Source organism: Oncorhynchus mykiss, chromosome 2, assembly GCF_057628025.1.
Source record: "Oncorhynchus mykiss isolate SJ-2025 chromosome 2, ASM5762802v1, whole genome shotgun sequence".
NCBI lineage: Eukaryota > Metazoa > Chordata > Actinopteri > Salmoniformes > Salmonidae > Oncorhynchus > Oncorhynchus mykiss.
The window spans coordinates 87219734-87242777 of NC_143023.1; the positions used below are offsets into that span (position 1 = coordinate 87219734).

Genomic DNA, 23044 nt, shown 5'->3' on the forward strand with positions numbered 1-23044 from the left:
GAGAAGGCGAGTGATGAGTGCTGCATCAGATAACCTGGCCTCCGCAATCACCCGACCTCAACCCAATTGAGATGATTTGGGATGAGTTGGACTGTAGAGTAAAGGAAAAGCAGCCAACAAGGGATCAGCATATATGGGAACCATCAAGACTGTTGGAAAAGCATTCCAGGTGAAGCTGGTTGAGAGATTGCCAAGAGTGTGCAAAGCTGTCAAGGCAAAGGGTGGCTACTTTGAAGAATCTCAAATATAAAATATATTTTGATTTGTTTCACACTTTTTTGGTTACTACATGATTGGGGTGACAGGTAGCCTAGTGGTTAGAGCATTGGGCCAGTAACCGAAAGGTTGCTGGATCGAATCCCAGAGCTGAACAAGGCAGTTCCCCTGTAGACTGTCATTGTAAATAAGAATTAACTGACTTGTTTAGTTAAATAAAATACAAAAATAAAAATGTCATAGTTATTTCATAGTTTTGATGTCTTCACTATGATTCTACAATGTAGAAAATAGTCAAATTAAAGAAACCCTGGAATGAGTAGTTGTGTCAACTTTTAACTGTGTGTATATATTAGTAGCATTTCTGTAATGATGTTTTGTGACATTTTTTTTGTTCTCCTTTCAGAGATGCTATGCTACTGAATGTTCTAGCCACCCAGAAGATGGTGGCTCTTGCCCACAAAATGAAGCACTTGGAGGTGTTCCTCCACGTATCTACAGCCTACGCCAACTGTGACCGGACACTCATTGAGGAAGTGGTTTACCCACCTCCTGTTGACTACAAGAAGCTCATTGACAGCCTAGAGTGAGTAAAGTTATTTGCCGATTGTTAGAAACGGAAGCCAAGAGATTGTAGTAATCTACAGCTTGGCATGTTTGACTGAGATAGATAAGTAGATTCTTTGCATCCTGTGGATTAGTTTGTAGTGGCTAATGCATAAGCTTGGTAGCTATCCCTTGAGGGTCTCTCAATATCTTACTGCATGGACTGAAACTGCCAAACAGGGACGGTCTCTGATTTAAACTTCATGGAGTTTGGTTACTGATTGAGTAACACTCACTCATTTGTAGTAGGGCAATTTGAACTGTTAAAAGGACATTTGCTTTACTCTTAATGTTAGGTGGGGCCTCTGACTGCTCTTGTAGGGGGTGCAACAGGACACACATGCACAACATGGTCACCAGTTGTGTGAAAGTCAGTGTTCTGTTCATGTAGGAATGTTTCCATCCCTAAGTATTACAGTAGGCATTTACTAATTTCTTCAGAGACATACATGTAAGTGTGTGGGGAAAGGGAATTTAGGATACTTATTTGGTTTGTGGTCTTGGGAATATATACACTGCTCAAAAAAATAAAGGGAACACTTAAACAACACAATGTAAGTCCAAGTCAATCACACTTCTGTGAAATCAAACTGTCCACTTAGGAAGCAACACTGATTGACAATACATTTCACATGCTGTTGTGCAAATGGAATAGACAACAAGTGGAAATTATAGGCAATTAGCAAGAAACCCCCAATAAAGGAGTGGTTCTAGAGGTGGTGACCACAGACCACTTCTCGGTTCCTATGAACTGACTGATGTTTTGGTCACTTTTGAATGCTGGCGGTGCTTTCACTCTAGTGGTAGCATGAGACGGAGTCTACAACCCACACCGGTAGTACAGCTCATCCAGGATGGCACATCAATGCGAGCTGTGGCAAGAAGGTTTGCTGTGTCTGTCAGCGTAGTGTCCAGAGCATGGAGGCGCTACCAGGAGACAGGCCAGTACATCAGGAGACGTGGAGGAGGCCGTAGGAGGGCAACAACCCAGCAGCAGGACCGCTACCTCCGCCTTTGTGCAAGGAAGAGCAGGAGGAGCACTGCCAGAGCCCTGCAAAATGATCTCCAGCAGGCCACAAATGTGTATGTGTCTGCTCAAACGGTCAGAAACGGAGTCTGTGAGGGTGGTATGAGGGCCCGACATCCACAGGTGGGGGTTGTGCTTACAGCTCAACACCGTGCAGGACGTTTGGCATTTGTCAGAGAACACCAAGATTGGCAAATTTGCCACTGGCGCCCTGTGCTCTTCACAGATGAAAGCAGGTTCACACTGAGCACACGTGACAGACGTGACAGAGTCTGGAGACGCCGTGGAGAACGTTCTGCTGCCTGCAACATCCTCCAGCATGACCGGTTTGGCGGTGGGTCAGTCATGGTGTGGGGTGGCATTTCTTTGGGGGGCCGCACAGCCCTCCATGTGCTCGCCAGAGGTAGCCTGACTGCCATTAGGTACCGAGATGAGATCCTCAGACCCCTTGTGAGACCATATGCTGGTGCGGTTGGCCCTGGGTTCCTCCTAATGCAAGACAATGCTAGACCTCATGTGGCTGGAGTGTGTCAGCAGTTCCTGCAAGAGGAAGGCATTGACGCTATGGACTGGCCTGCCCGTTCCCCAGACCTGAATCCAATTGAGCACATCTGGGACATCATGTCTCGTTCCATCCACCAACGCCACGTTGCACCACAGACTGTCCAGGAGTTGGCGGATGCTTTAGTCCAGGTCTGGGAGGAGATCCCTCAGGAGACCATCCGCCACCTAATCAGGAGCATGCCCAGGCTTTGTAGGGAGGTCATACAGGCACGTGGAGGCCACACACACTACCGAGCCTAATTTGATAAATTTGATTTCCATTGATAATTTTTGTGTGATTTTGTTGTCAGCACATTCAACTATGTAAAGAAAAAAGTATTTAATAAGAATATTTCATTAATTCAGATCTAGGATGTGTTATTTTAGTGTTCCCTTTTATTTTTTTGAGCTGTGTATTTTGTATTTAAGCAATATGGCAGAAAATTGACCTTTTTATTGTGGCTCTGTCTTCAATGTGTATTCATGTTGGTTAGATGGATGGATGAGAAGCTGGTCTCTGCGATGACCCCAGGGCTGATAGGAAAAAGGCCCAACACGTACACCTACACCAAGGCCATAGCTGAGTACTTGGTCCAGCAGGAGTGTGGAAACCTCAACGTGGCTATAATCAGGCCTTCTATAGTAGGGGCCAGTTGGAAAGAGCCGTTCCCAGTGAGTCTTCCCATGTACTGAGCCGGCTGTCTTCTAAGCTGTAGCTATACTGTAGCTGACCATGGTCAATTCTGTATACTGTTCATAACATGTTTTTTCACTCTTAGGGCTGGATTGATAATTTCAATGGACCTAGTGGAATATTCATTGCAGTAAGTACCTTAAAAATATGTTCTCAATATTTTTTTTTATATAACTGAGTAGGCTAGTTGAGAACAAGTTCTCATTTACAACTGCGACCTGGCCAAGATAAAGCAAAGCAGTTCGACACATACAACAACACAGAGTTACACATGGAATAAACAAACATACAGTCAATAATACAGTAGAAAAAGTCTATATACAGTGTGTGCAAATGAGGTAGGATAAGGGAGGTAAAGGCAATAAATAGGCCATAGTGGCGAAGTCATTACAATATAGCAATTAAACACTGGAATGGTAGATGTGCAGAAGATGAATGTGCAAGTAGAGATACTGGTGTGCAATATGTAAAACGCTCAGATCGCAATAATGCGATCATGACCATTTCAAAGGTGTGGCTGCTGATTTATAACCTGAGAAACCACATTCCCATCACCTGGTAATGAACCTAGCACTTCTCTGCCCTGTATAGGCAGGAAAGGGGATCCTGCGCACCATGAGAGCGTCCAACAACGCGGTGGCTGACCTGGTGCCTGTGGACGCGGTCATCAATACCACACTGGCTGCTGCCTGGTACTCAGGCTCCCAGAGACACACCAGGTCAGTCTCACACACACTGGCTGCTGCCTGGTACTCAGGCTCCCAGAGACACACCAGGTCAGTCTCACACACACTGCCTGCTGCCTGGTACTCAGGCTCCCAGAGACACACCAGGTCAGTCTCTCACACACTGGCTGCTGCCTGGTACTCAGGCTCCCAGAGACACACCAGGTCAGTCTCTCACACACTGCAGCTGCCTGGTACTCAGGCTCCCAGAGACACACCAGGTCAGTCTCTCACACACTGCAGCTGCCTGGTACTCAGGCTCCCAGAGACACACCAGGTCAGTCTCTTACACACTGGCTGCTGTCTGGTACTCAGGCTCCCAGAGACACACCAGGTCAGTCTCACCCACACTGCAGCTGTCATCTGTAGAGCTGAATGAATAATGTGATTGTGAAATGTAAATATTATTTCAGGTTTCTATGGCAGGCATTCTATTTTGTTCCCCTTTATCCCCGCAGGCCTAAGAGCATATTGGTGTACAATTGCACGACTGGCAGCATCAACCCGTTCCACTGGGGTGAAGTTGGTATGAAACATTGCTCATATCTTATCCAAATACACTCTGACTGGATTTGTTTTCGGATGCTCCAACAAAGCAGAATGCTAAATAATGATTATCAGTCATACTCTGTTGTGAATGTGAGAAGGTTTTGGTTTACTTACACCCTCATTGGAGTGTTAGTCTTCTCCCTGTAAATGACCTCTCCTGGATTTGTGTCCAGTGTCCAGTTTAGTCATTTAGCACACACTCTTATCCAGAGCAACTTACAGTAGTAGTGAGTGCATACATTTTCATACTTTCTTATACTGGTCCCACATAGTAATCGAACCCACAACCCTGGTGTTTCAAGCGCCATGTTCTACCAACTGAGCCACATGGGATCCTGTGTACATAGTCTCTGAATGCTAGCCATCTGAGAAAGATCAACATTGTGGCAGACTTAAAGGCAATAGGTAAACTATATAACATGACTGGTATTCTTGAATAAAAATGAAAAACTGTTCCAGTCTTAGTACACTATTTGTTTTGTGCATTAAAGATGGATGACATTTTCATAGTGGCAGTTGTATAGTTCCCTTTAAGCTGTTAACCTGTTGGGTTTGTTGTAGTAAATGTCAATATATTTGTTACTCATTTGCCATAGATTTTTTGTGCTTTTAAAATATTTCAGGTGAAATCACTTTGTTGTTAACATTGCATTTCTGCATTCATTAGGCTTACTTTGAAGTCTATATTTGCTCCGTTGTTTTGTAATACCCCTAGTCTCCTTCAATAACTTGTACAGTTAAAAATAATAATTGTTAAAAGCACTTCAAAGGTATTTTGTCTAAACCAAACATCTGTTGCCGCTTGTCGTACGCTTGCTGCTTAACTCTTTCTTTCCACTTTGGTAGAAATTAGTGGTTGTGCCAACATTACCCCTGTTGAACCCCCTACCTTTTGTCTCTTAGAGTACCATGTTATATCCACTTTCAAGAGGAACCCCCTCGAGCAGGCCTTCAGACGGCCCAATGTAAATCTCACAACCAATCACCTTATCAATCAGTACTGGATCGCTGTAAGCCACAAGGCACCAGCCTTCCTTTATGATCTCTGCCTCAGGATGACGGGAAGAGAGCCCAGGTAAATGACACCCCGCTCGGTCACACTCCGCATTCTCGCTCAGTGTAGACCAATGTACTGAACCTGTTCCGGGGGGGGGGGGGGGGTGTATAAGCCATCCATATACCTTTTTAGAGCTGGGTTCTGCACTCTTAGCCCTCTGTGTTACCTCAATGTGTCCTGGCATTGAATTTCCTTCCTCCTGTGATGTCGTATTCTCTCTGCAGAGTACTGTATAAACATGACCTTCAAGACCAACCCCTTAGAGCAGGCTTTCAGGTGCCCAAATGTTAACCTGCGGTCCAACCTCTTAACCAATCAGTACTGGACCACAGTGAGTCACACTCTTCCCGCCCTGTTGTATGACGAGTAGCTCAGGGCCACGGGTCAGAATCCCCGGTAAGGTCTACTACAGTGCCCTCTCAACCCCTCTCTCCCCTCCACCACTGGGTGCTGGTCGTGGGGCAGAAGCAACGCCCGAACGTTTGCTCAACTTTGTCATCGGACTTGGCTGGCTGCTGACAGGCTACCGTGTCATCATGACAAGCATGGGTTCCTGTCTAAAGCATGCATCAGGAATGTTTTATTTTTGTCATTTATTTTTGTCTGTTTTTGTTTGACCCTTTTTGCCTGGTACCGCATTTGTGATTTTTTAAATTCAGTTGAACCATATGGCTCTGCTCAGATGTGGAGTTTATCCAGTCGCTTTTGCTTTGTGGAATTAACCCCCCACCCCTTTTGTTGTGACCTTTTTGTTTTTCTGAGCCGTGCCATTAAGTCTTCTGAAGTAACCTGGAAGTGATCTGCTCATCCTCCTCCACTCTCCAAGCTTATCTCTAAATTTGAGAGGCACCAGGGAACTAGTTTTGATTAATACCAGGTACCAAACACCTGTCCTTTATTCATTGGCCCATCAACCCTTCTATTCTTGGTAGCCCTATTCCTGGGCTTAATGAAGCACATTGTGGGACAAATGTAATGCGCTGGCAGTAATGTACGATCTCACAAGCCATTGGAAACACTGTCAATTAATTTATCAGTGAGTCATTGGATAGACTTACTCACAATCCCCACCTATTGTTTCATTTAGCACCAAGGCCATGGTTCAGTCTAACCAAGTGTTTGGTACCTGACGCTTACAGTATTGATCCCCACAAGTTGATCGTAGTAAACCAGAAACATTTTAGCAATGATAAACATTTGGCAACACTTCTCAATTAGAAATGTATTTGACAATTTGTCTGTCTGAAATTCATTTGGTTTAGTATACTACACATTCTAAGGGTGGTGTTACCTTACTGGAAAAGGTAATACGTCAATGTTTTACTTTTGAAATGGTTCACCATGTATGTTGTCACCTTCCTCTTTGTTCACAATGTATCATGGAGGAGCTCTGACCACAAGCATGTTGGCTTTTGATGCAATTTGGCATGGCCATGAATCCTCTGAAGCAAGTTTGTTCATGGAACTTCAAACTTCAATTAGTAGATGCTTTCTTAATGACGACAATGTAATTAGTGCAATCAAGTTAAGCTTCTGTCAGTCAGACATGCTCAGATACCTTCCAGGACTGGACAAGCCCTCCATTCTTACTGTTCTGTGTTTAACATGTGTCAAGCCAACAATACTCATCCCAATTGAGACTGGTAGGCATTAGTTGAAATTTGCCTATAATACGAGTATGCTTAGACTCTTATCAGTAATATATTATAGATTGTGCTGGATTCATGCCGTTCTTTATTTAAAGATGCACTATGCAGAAATCGCTCCGCCATTACCTGGTTGCTAACAATAGTTTGCCTAATTTCAGTTTGTAACAAAACAAGCAAGTATAGTGTAGAGAATCATTGTACAATTTAAACCATATTTTCCATAATCAAAAATATTGTATTTTCAGCTGTTTGAAGCTGGTATACAAAACCGAAAGTAAGGTGCAAAAATTAAACTTAAGCATAGAAATAGTGCACATAAAACAGAACTAAAGCTTCTTAGACTTGCTTTCAATGAAAATGATGGCTCTATAACCCAAATTTCTATGTGAATTTACCCAAAAAAATGTTCAGGGATCAGATGTTTGAAGATCTGAAGCAATGACATACCCTTCAGTTTTATTCTGTTATCGATTTGTACAAATTGGCTCAAGGTCACCTTTTCCTTGTACAAAAAGATCAATAAGTAATTTTCATCCCTTGTTCCATTTTGGACATTGTCTGCTTAACAGTTAGATGGAGTTAGTTTCAATTTCAGTCAAGGGGAGGATTTAGTATTTTTTTAAATAATAATCTCGTCCAGGGGAGGGTCATGTAAGTTATGAAATTTCAATATTTCTCAATGTTTTAGAATTGGTAGTTTGAAGCTATATCGATGTGTGCCCGATGCCAATCTCTGATTCTCCACTGGGTGCACAATTTAATTTGCGCCTATAGGCTATTTAGTGTTGCCTCAATCAACTGATCCATAGCCTATAGGTTATGAAATGCATGCTCGGAGAAGCACAGAGCAAAGTTATATTTCTAAGATAGCTGCTGGGAAGGTGTAAATAAAACTAGGCTGTATTACACACTTCAATGGATATTCCAACCCTGAGCCCCAGTCTGCTCTGCTCTTACTGATCAAAAACCTTTTTGTGTACTGCTTAACCAATGGCTGTGCTGTGTAGGGCTACGGTGGCAGTTCAGGAAGAGAGTCAAAAGTTACTTCCGAAAATAATTTATGATTAGGCCTAGCCTATGTTCTACTCAGTTTGTGAAGGAGAGCGCGAAGATGAGAAGGGAGACCGGAGGTCAAATTTGATAGTTTTACATCAAATCAATTATAGTAGCAAGCTATGTTTATTGCCCATTTATGTATTTATAAAGAGTTACTGAACTCGTAATAAGACAGATTCAGGTAACTTACATTTTTGGTGCTGAAACTTGAAGCAGCAGCCACGGCACAGTCGATCTGAAATGAACAGCCCATGGTGCTGAAACTTGAAGCAGCAGCCATGGCACAGTCGATCTGAAATTAACAGCTCATGGTGCTGAAAGTAGGCAAATTTGAGTAAGCATAATTAATTTAAACAGTCTCCTTTTAATTAGACTTTACTAACGAGGTTTTAACTCGAATTGTGGTATGAGAGTATGCCATAAGCCTATCTTTTATTAAAGAAAATGGCAAAAAGCACACACCCTTAAGATTTTGAAGAAAATGAAACCGATCCAATTATTTAAAGTGATCTATAACAGCGCTTTGGTCTATGTTTTATGCTATAAACCAGCTTTAAAATACATAGGAAAGATGTGACCCTCTGCATACAGGGATATCATTGTTTCCTTTGACGTCAGAGGCTGACTTTGCTTGGGAAGTAGTCTAATTCTGTCACTATCAATTGATTAAGCTATTCACTTTCTATACAATAGAAAATGTCTAAAAACAGACAGCTTTTATTGAAACACTTGTGACCTCTCGTTGGGTTAAGCCATGGAAGAACAGCAGTTAAAGCTTACATCTTTTTGCGTCGGTAGACATATCCTGTCTGGGGTGGCAAGGTAGGCCTAACTTTCGAAAGTACCACGCTCAGATTCCTAATGACGTCTCGATTTTAATTATTTCTAAACGGGGACAGTTTCTTTGCAAACAAGACACTGATATGGCATTGTATAAATATGATAACATGAACACACAGGCCTTTTTCTGTCCATTCTTAGCATGTAACTTCAGTAATTTGTGTGCTATTTAAAATATTCTGATATGTAGAATTACATAGAATTGCATGAAATGTTTATAAAATACAAGTATGATGATAGATTCATGCAATGCTTTTACTATAAAGGAGATATTTCCACCCTTACTCTTGGTCAAATATATTTTACTGAAGGGAGAGTCATCCATTTTCATTTGAGGGGTTCGATTTTATAAATAGTTATAAATAACATTTACTCCCTTAGCAAAGAGCAATTTCTCAAGCAAGAATTTAGCTAGAACTGCTTGGGGGTGGGCAGAGTGGGGAGGAGAAAACTAGCTGTTATTGCAGAGAGGTTTGGAACTCTTTCTTATTGGTATATTAACTAATTTACATCACAAGGCAGGCCAAAACTCCATCCCACCAGAACAAGCAGACATTTCAGGCGCTCTTTACATAAATGATCCTACACAACTGGGCGTTATCATAATGTTTTACATTTCACAGTATTGTTCCAATCTCATACAATGCCTTCAGAAATGATTCACATCCCTTTACTTTTTCCACATTTTGTTGGTACAGCCTAAATTAAAGATGTATTACATTGAATTTTTTACAAATAACTGAAATGTCAATAAGTATTCAACCCCTTAATGGCAAGCCTAAATAAGCTCCGGAGTAATAATTTGCTTAAGTTGCATGGACTCAATAATAGTGGATAACATTACATTTTTTATGATTACCTTACATTACTCTGTACCCCACACACACAATTATCTGTAAGGTTCCTCAGTCGAGTAGTGCGTTTGAAACACAGATTCAACCACAAAGACCAGGGAGGTTTTCCAATGCCTGGATAAGAAGGGCACCTATTGGTAGATGGATAAAAAATAAAATAAATAAAAGCAGACACTGAATACCCATTTGAGCAGGGTGAAGTTATTAATTGTGCTTTTGATGGTGTATCAACACACCCAGTCACTACAAAGATACAGGCATCCTTAACTTAGTTGCCAGAGAAAAAGGAAACTGCACACGGATTTTACCATGAGGCCCATGGTGACTTTAAAAACAAAAACATGCATGCTGTTTGCAATAAGGCACTAAAGTAATAATGAAAACTTTTTGTCCTGAATTATGTTTGGGGCAAACACAACACATCACTGAGTGCCACTCTTCCAATTTTCTAGCATGGTGGTGACTGCATCATGTTATGGGTATGCTCGTCATCGGCAAGGACTAGGGAGATTTTTGGGGGGATAAAAATAAACTGAATAGAGCTAAGCACAGGCAAAAACCTAGAGAAAAACCTGCTTGTCTGCTTTCCAACAGACACTGGGAGACACATTCTCCTTTCAGCAGGACAATAACGTAAAATATAAAATAGGCCAAATATACAATGGAGTTGCTTACCAAGACGACATTGAATGTTCCTGAGTGTCCTAGTTAAGAGTTTTGACTTAAATCGGCTTAAAGATCTAGGGCAAGACCTGAAAATGGCTGTCTAGCGAAATACCATTTGAATCCCAATTTGTAACATAACAAAATGTGGAAAAAGTAAAGGGGTACTTTGTGTCCAGTTTCAGTCCAAATGTTGGAGACACCTACTCATTCAGAGGTTTTTATTTATTTTTACAATGTTCTACATTGTAGAATAATAGTGAAGACATCTAAACTATTAAATACCACATGGAATCATGTTGTAACCAACCGTTTTGAAGGAGTTCCCACATATGCTGAGCACTTGTTGGCTGCTTTTCCTTTACTCTGCGAACCAACTCATCCCAAACCATCTCAATTGGGTTGAGGACGGGTGATTGTGGAGGGCAGGTCATCTGATGCAGCACTCCATCACTCTCTTTCTTGGTCAAATAGCCCTTACACAGCCTGAAGGTATGTGTTGGGTCATTGTCCTGTTGAAAAACAAATGATAGTCCCCACTAAGCACAAACCAGATGGGATGGCGTATCGCTGCAGAATGCTGTGGTGGCCATGCTGGTTAAATGTGCCTTGAATTCTAAATAAATCACCGACAGTATAACCAGCAAAGCACCCCCATACCATCACACCACCTCCTCCATGCTTCACGGTGGGAACCACACATGCGGAGATCATCCGTTCACCTACTCAGCGTCTCACAAAGGACAGATTTCCACCGGTCTAATGTCCATTGCTCGTGATTCTTTGCCCAAGCAAGGCTCTTCTTATTATTGGTGTCCTTTTAGAAGTGGTTTCTTTGCAGCAATTTGACCATGAAGGCCTGATTCACGCGGTCTCCTCTGAACAGTTGATGTTGTGATGTGTCTGTTACTTGAAATCTGTGACACATTTATTTGAGCTGCAATTTCTGAGGCTGGTAACTCTAATGAACTTCTGCAGCAGCAACTTCTGCAGCAGAGGTAACTCTGGGTCTTCCTTTCCTGTGGCTGTCCTCATGAGCCAGTTTCATCATATCTCTTGATGGCGTTTGTGACTGAACTTGAAGAAACTTTCAAAGTTATTGAAATTTTCTGGATTGACTGACCATGTCTTAAATTAATGATGGACTGTCATTTCTCTTTGCTTATTTGAGCTGTTCTTGACATAAAATGGACTTGATCTTTTACCAAATAGCGCTATCTTCTGTATACCCCCGTACCTTGTCACAACACAACTGATTGGCTCAAACGCATTAAGAAGGAAGGAAATTCCACAAACAAACTTTCAACAAGGCACACCTGTTCATTTAAATGCATTCCAAGTGACTACCTCATGAAGCTGGTTGAGAGAATGCCAAGAGTGTGCAAAGCTGTCATCAAGGCAAAGGGTGGCCACTTTGACAAATCTAAAATAGATTTGTTTAACACTTTTTTTGGTTAGTACATGATTCCAAATTGTGTTATTTCATAGTTTAGATGTCTTCACTATTATTCTACAATGTATAAAATAGTAAAAATAATGAAAAAACCCTGAATTTGTAGGTGTGTCCAAACTTTTGACTGGTACTGTGTATATAAAACAAATGAATACCACTTTTGAAAAGATGGCTCAGTGCCAGCTATACGTACCTAATACCTCCCTCTTCCCTGTTACCACGGCAGGATGATGAAGACCATTACGAGGCTGCACAGGGCCATGATGGTGCTGGAGTACTTCACGAGCCATTCGTGGGTGTGGAAAAATGACAACGTCACCATGCTCATGAACCAGATGGGTGCTGATGACAAGAGGGTAGGCTTTATGCCCACCCACCAGTCACACACATTAACACACTTGTAGGACACACACACTTGTAGGACACACACACGTACTTGTGTAGGACATGCACGCTGGTAGAGTGGCAGACAGACGAATGGAGTATGTTTGTTTGAGATTGTAGCCGAAGCACAATTTAATTATTCAGCTTGGTTTTGAATGGAGTAATTGTGTTGGATAATCGAGGCCTGGCTGAAATGCACAGTGAATATACGTTGGTCCAGAAACCTAGTGATAATGTTTCATATTGTACTTTTGTAGACATTTTTCCTCCTCTACTTAGTTGCTCAATGCCTATCCTTACAATATGAAATACTCTTGATGTTTTTTTTGGTCCAGACATTCAACTTTGACGTGCGACAGCTGAACTGGGCAGAGTACATGGAGAACTACTGCATGGGGACTAAGAAGTATGTCCTGAACGAGGCTGAGTCCGGCCTTCCAGCAGCACGCAAACACCTCAACAAGTAAGAGAAATGTCTCTATCTGCACGTGTTAACTTGACTATGCCACATTTTTTATACGCTAGGGGAGGTCCTCGGAACTAAACTAAACACAGGTCCTTTCAAATGAACGATGTACAACAGAATTAAACCATGCCAATGTTTATTAACACAACCAACAATACATAGAAATCATAACCCCAGATACACCTTGGCTAGGACTAGGGCTTAGAGGACACATATACAATTAATTAGTAGCAGGGCAATAAATAATACTAAGTATCCAAGACTCAAGCCTTGCATGTAAAACACCTCTAGGAGAATCTCATGCAAACTTTAGATCAATAACACTGAGGCCAGTTCATTAGGTACACCACCCCATTCATCATTTATTTTTGCTCTTACAGCTGAAAGTGTTTGCCGTTCTGTCTGTGGTTCGATTAGGCTCAGCCATATTGTGCATGTGTTTATCATATTGATAATAAAAACCGGAAATATAAACTGATATACAGACCAGCGTACTGAAGGTCGAGTTGATAACACTTCCCTGTGGATATTTTCTATCAGATTACCTCCGACGTAGGGACAAAATCATTGGCTGTTGTTTACGTGAGTAAGTGGTAAAACATTCTGAGAGAAAGAAAGAAGTTTGCTTACCCAAAAATTTGACAAACACAGCCAACTGGGTGAACAGGGATGTGCACCGTTCCCTGTGCCCCAGGGAAGAACGAAAGCTGCCTTGAGGAAGGTTCCGCGAAGGTATTTGACATTACTCACCTCATATCAGCCACTAGGTGGGTCTGGGTCTCGACCCCGCAGTAGTGGAGAGGGTAGTAAGTTTTAAGTTCCTCGGCATACACATCACAGACAAACTGAATTGGTCCACTCACACAGACAGCATCGTGAAGAAGGCGCAGCAGCGCCTCTTCAACCTCAGGAGGCTGAAGAAATTCGGCTTGTCACCAAAAGCACTCACAAACTTCTACAGATGCACAATCGAGAGCATCCTGGCGGGCTGTATCACCGCCTGGTACGGCAACTGCTCCACCCACAACCGCAAGGCTCTCCAGAGGGTAGTGAGGTCTGCACAACACATCACCGGGGGCAAACTACCTGCCCTCCAGGACACCTACACCACCCGATGTTACAGGAAGGCCATAAAGATCATCAAGGACAACAACCACCCGAGCCACTGCCTGTTCACCCCGCTATCATCCAGAAGGCGAGGTCAGTACAGGTTCATCAAAGCAGGGTCCGTGAGACTGAAAAACAGCTTCTATCTCAAGGCCATCAGACTGTTAAACAGCCACCACTAACATTGAATGGCTGCTGCCAACACACTGACTCAACTCCAGCCACTTTAATAATGGGAATTGATGGGAAATTATGTAAAATATATCACTAGCCACTTTAAACAATGCTACCTAATGTAATGTTTACATACCCTACATTATTCATCTCATATGTATACGTATATCATCTACTGCATCCTTATGTAATACAGTATCACTAGCCACTTTAACTATGCCACTTTGTTTACATACTCATCTCATATGTATATACTGTACTCGATACCATCTACTGTATCTTGCCTATCCTGCTCTGTACCATCAGTCATCCATATATCTTTATGTACATATTCTTTATCCCCTTACACTGTGTATAAGACAGTAGTTTTGGAATTGTTAGTTAGATTACTTGTTGGTTATTACTGCATTGTCGGAACTAGAAGCACAAGCATTTCGCTACACTCGCATTAACATCTGCTAACCATGTGTATGTGACAAATAAAATTTGATTTGATTTAGGTGCCACAATAAAAACTATCCTCTTATTAAAAATGACCAATTGATCTTGAATAATTAATTGTCATGGCTTTGAAATTGTATTTTTTTGTTCTATGATGCGCACATTTCTTTCAGTTTTTTGGGATCACCAGCAAATCCCAATGTTTCCCTGGTATCCTCTGCTTTAACATTCATCTTTGCTCACAATATTCAAAGGCTAAATGTCTATTACATGTGTCATCAGGAAAAGTTCTATTTAAAGGGATACTTTGTCATCTCTCTGGGGAAGTAGATAAAGGGCTTCATTGCCAAAATCCCGAAGTATCCATTTAAATGTCCTATTCCTGCTAAATTGTATTGCAGCAGATACATTTTCCTAGCTAGTTGATGTATTTGCTAATCTCCTGAGAATGCAGGTGAATGCATCTACATGCAAGCTACCAAGAACACTTCAATGTATTTCTTAATTTACCGCAAACTGATCTCCATGGCAACTAGGCTCTGGTCATAAAACAAAAGTTTGTCATCCTCTTGTATGTTTCAGGTTGAGGAACATCCGCTACACGTTCAACACGGTCCTGGTCGTGTTCATCTGGCGAGTGTTCATCGCTCGGTCCCAGATGGCCAGGAACATCTGGTACATTGTGGTCAGCCTCTGCTTTAAGTTCCTGTCCTATTTCCGAGCATCCAGCACCATGAAATACTGAGTCCACGTGGTGTACTCACCTTGACCCCATCCACTCTCCTCAATCCAGCAGCCCCAGTCCGCCTTCTCTCCCTCCTGCCCAGCCCCCCTTCAGATAGCTATGTATTCGACAAGGCTCTGCAAATCCTATAATATTTTGAGTTACTTAAGTGTCTGACATACTATTAATCTACTGTATGTGAAATGTCCCCTTTTCTTTGCAGTGTGATCCCTGATGTGGGGGGTAGAACTGCATTTGACTAAGCATGAATCTAATCAGACCCCTGGTCTTATGATGCTCACCTTGTACATTGATAGTCAGCCAAACAGAGTTATTGATGCCTAGTTTGGTTGTCATGGAGATGGAGCATTGCTTTGCTGACAGCCCCCAGGGTGGTCAGGCGGTGGTTTTGATTAACAGTTTACATTTTCCTGCTTGAATAGGGGTAAAGGCACCCATATACTGTATGCTTGATGGTGGCAATGACTATTACACAATGACATGATCAAGCACAAGGTAGATGGTAATAGATAGGCTTTTTACAGTGCCTAACAGGTATGATTATCTTGCATCAGCTGACCTTGCAGAGCTATGTATTTTTGAATTGTTTTAAAACAATTTTCAAACCATTTCTGACTGGACTGTCCGCTTATGATTCTGGCCCAAATACCTCATAGCTCATGTAGCTCAGATCAGGCAACTGCTCAGAGGACTTGATTTTGGAGAGTTTGGGTAGGTAGTCTAAGGGCTCTTTACACTGCTTTCACTGATGACAGCTATCAGAAATTTGCATCTATGTCCATTTTAAAATAATGAGTAACTGTCTTTCCCCATGTTGGTCATTTATTTAACTGTCTGAAATGGGAGCGTTGTGTTCTGCTTATGCATCTCACGTGTTTTGCCTGTTGTCGAGTTTGGGATATTCCATGCATGGGGAGAGGCCTCTTCTCTTCCGAACACCTTTATCTCTGTCTCATGCTATAATAACTTTCAAAGGTGGTCTTTAACCAATGTTTGCCTGGGTTGTTGGGCACTTGTAAATTGTTTTACTTGTTTTTACTTGTCCCTTTTCCATGTTGTCTTGTACATATTGTCTTAAGATGTTGGACTTACTGTGCACTTTCCTGTGGTTGTATGCTGCATGATATTCATTCGGAATGTCCAATTGTCATAGTCACTTATACCTACAGTTGAAGTCGGAAGTTTACATACACCTTAGCCAAATACATTTAAACTAATTTAATCCTAGTAAAAATTCTGTCTTTGGTCAGTTAGGATCACACCTTTGTTTTAAGAACGTGAAATGTCAGAATAATAGTAGAGAGGATGATTTATTTCAGCTTTTATTTCTTTCATCACATTCCCAGTGGGTCAGAAGTTTACATACACTCAATTAGTATTTGGTAGCATTGCCTTTAAATTGTTGAACTTGGGTCAAACATTTTGGATAGCCTTCCACAAGCTTCCCACAATAAGTTGGGTGAATTTTGGCCCATTCCTCCTGACAGAGCTAGTGTAACTGAGTCAGGTTTGTAGGCCTCCTTGCTCGCACACGCTTTTTCAATTCTGCCTATACATTTTCTATAGGATTGAGAGTCAGGGCTTTGTGATGGCCACTCTAATACCTTGCCCTTATGCCATTTTGCCACAACTTTGGAAGTATGCTTGGGGTCATTGTCCATTTGGAAGACCCATTTGCGACCAAGCTTTAACTTCCTGACTGATGTCTTGAGATGTTGCTTCAATATATCCACTTAATTTTCCTCCCTCATGATGCCATCTATTTTGTGAAGTGCACCAGTCCCTCCTGCAGCAGAGCACCCCCACAACATGATGCTGCCAACCCTGTGCTTCACGGTTGGGATGGTGTTCTTTGGCTTGCAAGCCTCCCCCTTTTTCCTCCAAGCATAACGATGGTCATTAGGGCCAAACAGTTCTATTTTTGTTTCATCGGACCAGAGGACATTTCTCCAAAAAGCACAATCTTTGTCCCCATGTGCAGTTGCAAACCGTAGTCTGGCTTTTTTATGGCGGTTTTGGAGCAGTGGCTTCTTCCTTGCTGAGCGGCCATTCCGGTTATGTCAATATAGGACTCGTTTTATTGTGGATATAGATGCTTTTGTACCTGTTTCCTCCAGCATCTTCACAGGGTCCTTTGCTGTTGTTCTGGGATTGATTTGCACTTTTCCTAGAGTACATTAATCTCTAGGAGACAGAACGTGTCTCCTTCCTGAGCGATATGACGGCTGCGTGGTCCCATGGTGTTTATACTTGCGTACTATTGTTTGTTGAGATGAACGTGGTATCTTCAGGCGTTTGGAAATTGCTCCCAAGGATGAACCAGACTTGTGGAGGTCTACGATTTTTTTCTGAGGTCTTGGCTGATTTCTTTTGTTTTTCCAATGATGTCAAGCAAAGAGTTTGAAGTTAGGCCTTGAAATACATCCACAGGTACACCTCCAATTGATTCAAATGATGTCAATTAGCCTATCAGAAGCTTCTAAAGCCATTACATAATTTTCTGGAATTTTGCAAGTTGTTTAAAGGCACAGTCAACTTAGTGTATGTAAACTTTTGACCCACTAGAATTGTGATACAGTAAATTATAAGTGAAATAATCTGTCTGTAAACAATTGTAGGAAAAATGACTTGTGTCATGCACACAGTAGATGTCCTAACCGACTTGCCAAAACTATAGTGTGTTAACAAGAAATGTGTGGAGTGGATGAAAAACAAGTTTTAATGACTCCAACATAAGTGTATGTAAACTTCCAACTTCAACTGTATCTTGGATGTTTGGCCAGATTTGTAAAATAGTCCTTTGATCTGTGCTCACATGATCCATTGGGAATAAGATTAGTAAGTGATCCACTTTCTGGGAGGTTTGTGTGAATTGTGCCTGAACTTGTCTATGACAAAATATTAATGTTTGTCATTAGTTACCACAGCCACAAAGTAATAAACCCAGTCTATTTCTACAATTCTGCCTCTTAAAATAGGATTTTAAACCTAACCTTGAACACACTGCCAACCTTATGCCTAACCTTAAATGAAGACCAAAAAGCACATTTTTGTTTTGATAAACTTTTACGATGTTGCCAATTTTGACTTTGTGGCTATACTATCTAGTTGAAACTTAAAAAGAGCACTCCGATCTATGTGTTCTAATCAGTTTGTGTACAACTCTAGGTAGACTTCAAGATCTTGCTTAAAAAGTATTTTTATGCTATTAAACAACAATTAATATTACATGGCCATTTATTTACTGAAGCGAAAAGCTTGAGGAAACCCATTCACCTGATACAACTTCAGCTGCTGGTTACCATTTTACTTTACATGTGGGATTTACTGCATCGTGTTTAAACTGTTTTATCAATTCTATTGTCAGTTCTTTTAAGTGTACCATTTTTCACAAAATGAAATAGTTAACACAGCCTGACTTTTTGCACAGCTTACTAAAAAAACACCCAAGATTCCTGAAAGTTAAGGGAATACTGTAGTTGCTTCTATTTTAATATGAATTAATAACTTGACAAGACTGTTTAGCACCACATTTAGAAAGGGATCCTTGCTTTCACTTGCTTTTTTGAATCCAGCTTCTGTACTGGATTTGAAGATTTTAGTGTGTAATAGTGTGTTTTTTCTGGTATGTGGCTTGCTATGTAGTATTGTTAAACTTGTCTTGCAATGGAACTGGCAATTCCGAGTTTCTTAGGAACTTGTCTTGCCAGTGAAGTAAGGGAGTGGAGCAGACCCCTTCTACTACTTCTGTTTGTGTTGCTAGGGATTCATATTACTGGATCATTCTAATGCTCTTCTATTCGAAGAGCATTGCACATCCAACTTTTACATTCTTTCTGGTTTTACAGCATCATATTCCAATACCCGTCTGGACAGAAATTAGATTTAATGTAATATATTCCTCTTGCCTTTTGACTGCCTGCAAATGTGTTGTTGTCCTGTTTCCTCGTATAATTGTAGAATGTAGTCCCCTAGAAAGATCTGTACCCTACAACCAATTTGTTGTCTTTACCATGACCCTCAGTTAATGTTCCTGAGTATGCGCTCTGCATATTTCATTAACGGTGTAAAAGCTCTTTCCACAGTCAAGGTAAATGTTTAAAACAATCAATGGGTGCCTTTTTGTTTGTAAACCAAAAAGAAGGAATAAACTCTGTTAAATCATGTTTGCTGGAAGTTTTCTTTTTGAAATTCAATATCTTATATTGTGCTGTTGAAAAATAACTTGCCATAGCTTTGGTCTTAAAAGCTTTTCCTTACTCCAGTGGTCACCCCTTTTGTAGAGAGGAGCTGGTAATACTGCTTTATCATTCCAGTAATACAACTACTACTGATGCTACTAATTTGGTGGGTGCTTATTTGTCCCATTTCACAAGTGTGTATTTACATGTGTGTGAATTGGAAATGTGTTTTTTGCATTTCCCAGCAAAAACAGCCACAGACCATGATTCCTCCTCCACCAAACATTACAGTTGGCACTATGCATTGGTGCAGGTAGCGTTTTACCTGGCATCAGCCAAACCCAGATTTGTCTGTCGGACTGCCAGATGGTGTAGCGTGGTGATTGACTACAGAGAACTGTTTCCACTGCTCCAATGGCGGTGAGCTTTACACCACTCCAGCCGACGCTTGGCATTGCGCATGGTGATATTAAGCTTGTGTGCGGCTGCTCGGCCATGGAAACCCATTTCATGAAACTCCCGACGAACAGTTATTGTGCTGACATTGCTTCCAGAGGCAGTTTGGGACTCGGTAGTGAGTGTTGCACCCGAGGACTCCCATTCTGTGAGCTTGTGTGGCCTTCCTCTTAGTGGCTGAGCCGTTGTTGCTCCTAGACGTTTCCACTTCACAATAACAGCACTTACAGTTGACCGGGGCAGCTCTAGCGAGGCAGAAATTTGACGACTGACTTGTTGGAATGGTGGCATTCTATGATGGTGCCACATTGAAATTCACTGAGCTCTTCAGTACGTGCCAATCGACATTTGTCTATGGAGATTGCATGGCTGTGTGCTTGATTTTATACACCTGTCAGCAACGGGTGTGGCTGAAATAGCCGAATCAACTAATTTGAAGGGGTGTCCACATACTTGTGGTCGTGTAGTGTATGTCAAATTTCTATTTTCTTGATTAAACAAAATAGAGGTGTTGGTAATAGTATGAAATCGATTCGTGAGAATGATTTATGCATGTTTGAGTGTACTCTTTTGCTTCAGGATTATGTGCCCGCCAGGCATTAATGAGGTTGTAATCCGAGTATATTCTGGAGAGCCTTGGTTGCATGTGGATTGTAGTTGGTGTTATTAGATTTGTCCCGCATGTCCAAAATGGCATTCATGTCTGTCCCAATAACCAGATGGAATTCAGTTCATTCTAACAGTATGCTATTCAGAGAATCAAAAACATAGGTTGATATGAATTTGGAGCGTATACATTAAAGGCCAATTTCTTTCAATTATGGATACATTTAAGGAAAGTGATTCTTCCTCCTTGATCTTCTCCTTTACCCAATATGGTAATTTTGAGTATCTTATTCAGCACCAGTCAAATGTTTTGACACACCTACTCATTCAAGGGTTTTTCTTTATTTTTTTTAAACCTTTTTCTACATTGTAGAATAGTAGTCAAGACATCAAAACTATGAAATAACCAAAAAAGTGTTAAACAAATTCTTTAAAGTAGCCACCCTTCGCCTTGATGACAGCTTTGCGCATTTGTTGGCTGCTTTTCCTTCACTCTGGGGTCCAAACCATCTCAATTAGGTTGAGGTCAGGTGATTGTGGAGGCCAGGTCATCTGAGGCAGCGCTCATCACTCTCCTTCTTGGTCAAATAGCCCTTACACAGCCTAAGCAAACCAGATGGGATGGCATATCGCTGTGGAATGCTGTGTTAGCCATGTTGGATAAGTGTGCCTTGAATTCTAAATAAATCACCAGCAAAGCACCATCCCACCTCCTCTGTTCTTCACAGTGGGAACCACACATGCGGAGATCATCCATTCATTTTTGGAACCAAAAATCTTAAATTTGGACTCATCAGTCCAAAGGACAGATTTCCACCGGTCTAATGTCCATTGTTCGTGTTTCTTGGCCCATGCAAGTCTCTTCTTCTTATTGGTGTCCTTTAGTAGTGGTTTCTTTGCAGCAGTTCGACCATGAAGGCCTGATTCATGCAATCTCCTCTGAACAGTTGATGTTAAGATGCGTCTTACTTTATATTTGGGCTGCAATTTGAGGCTGGTAACTCTAATGAACTCTGGGTCTTCCTTTCCTGTGGCGGACCTGATGAGAGCCAGTTTCATCATAGCGCTTGAGGGTTTTTGCAACTGCGCTTGAAGAAACGTTCAAAGTTCTTGACATTTTCCGTATTGATTGACCTATATGTCTTCCGTATTGACTGACATTCATGGACTGTCATTTCTCTTTGCTTATTTGAGCTGTTCTTGCCATAATATAGACTTGCTCTGTATACCATCGCTACCTTGTCACAACACAACTGATTGGCTCAAATACATTACGAAGGAAAGAACTTCCACAAATTAACTTTTAATAAGGCACACCTGTTCATTGAAATGAATTCCAGGTGACTACCTCATGACGCTGGTTGAGAGAATTCCAAGAGTGTGCAAAGCTGTCATCAAGCTTAAGGGTGGCTATTTGTTTAACACTTCTTTGGTTACTACACAATTCCATATGTGTTATTTCATAGTTTTGATGTCTACAATGTAGAAAATAGTAAAAATAAAGAAAAACCCTTGAATTAGTAGGTGTTCTCAAACTTTTGACTGGTACTGTACATTTATAAGGACATCCTTTAGTTTTGTTTGAGGCTGATGGAAAAAGCAGCTAGTTTGTACAAATGGTTCTTTATTCTATGCGAGTCCTTTTGGTGCAGCTTTATATAGACATCTGACCAGCCTCTTCTAATGTCCAACAGATCGCCCTCATCATTTAGCATACCAGCGATTGTGTCAAGTGTTTCTCTGATTCTGTTCAGATGCTCGATTACGTTTTAATACTGCCAGCCAGGATGTGGCCCAGTATTGAATGGACCATGTTTTCAGCTTCATCAGGCCTTGTCACTAGAAATCCCCCATCACCTGGCTGTGCCAATTCCTTGGTTTACCTTTGTTGCCAAGAAACTTGACCCTAAAGATTCCGCTAGGATATCATTACACAAGGGAGGTTTTGTTTACCTACACATGCGTTGATACTGTACAGGACTAGAGACGAGTCACGAATGTACTGTTCTTTGATAGCACCAGTAGCTGACTGAACTAAATACTTGCCCTAGAGCAATAAGGCTTCCAAGGTCTTATGTGTTCATAGAATTTGTTACCAGGGGATATGTTTAAAAGCAATATTGTGTTTGAACTTCAATTCTATTTCTTGAGGCAAATTGCCTATTTTTCAGTGTGATCATGGTATCAGAAAATGTAGTGTTGTATGATTGACCATTTAGCCTTTCCTAACGTAGTCAGCGTCAACTAAACTGTTGTATTTTTTGTGGAGACGACCCCTACTGTTTTGAACTGCATTTGGCCTTGACAGTGAACTGTATAAAGTAAGTAAAATAATAATGTCAACCTCTCCTAAATAATTCATGAGTCATAATACCCTGCAGGTTGATGTTGACTGGGAGGAATGTTGTCCCGGAGGCCTTTTGTCTTAATTTAATGTTAGGTTTATGCATAAAGTTAGCAGTGTGGTTAAGGTTAGGTTTAAAAGCAGATTGTATGACTTTGTGGCTGTGCCTCCAGTACATGAGTCATCCCAATAAATGCCAATATGCTCT

The 23044-nt window shown here is 41.4% G+C and overlaps 1 protein-coding gene across 3 annotated transcripts in view; it reads left to right on the forward strand.

Moving 5' to 3' along the window:
- The window catches only part of far1 (fatty acyl-CoA reductase 1), a 37354-nt gene extending 17939 nt beyond the window's left edge, over window positions 1-19415 (forward strand). The window contains exons 4-12 of one of the 3 annotated variants that reach the window (XM_021575520.3): window positions 623-802; window positions 2887-3064; window positions 3172-3216; window positions 3678-3805; window positions 4270-4337; window positions 5264-5435; window positions 12159-12288; window positions 12652-12779; window positions 15087-19415. In XM_021575520.3, coding sequence (XP_021431195.2) covers window positions 623-802; window positions 2887-3064; window positions 3172-3216; window positions 3678-3805; window positions 4270-4337; window positions 5264-5435; window positions 12159-12288; window positions 12652-12779; window positions 15087-15249 — 1192 coding nt within the window. In that variant the 3' untranslated portion in view covers window positions 15250-19415. The remainder of the gene's footprint in view (window positions 1-622; window positions 803-2886; window positions 3065-3171; window positions 3217-3677; window positions 3806-4269; window positions 4338-5263; window positions 5436-12158; window positions 12289-12651; window positions 12780-15086) is intronic. The other 2 variants (XR_016489031.1, XM_021575528.3) reach the window with 2 other exon arrangements.
- Window positions 19416-23044: the final 3629 nt, after the last annotated feature.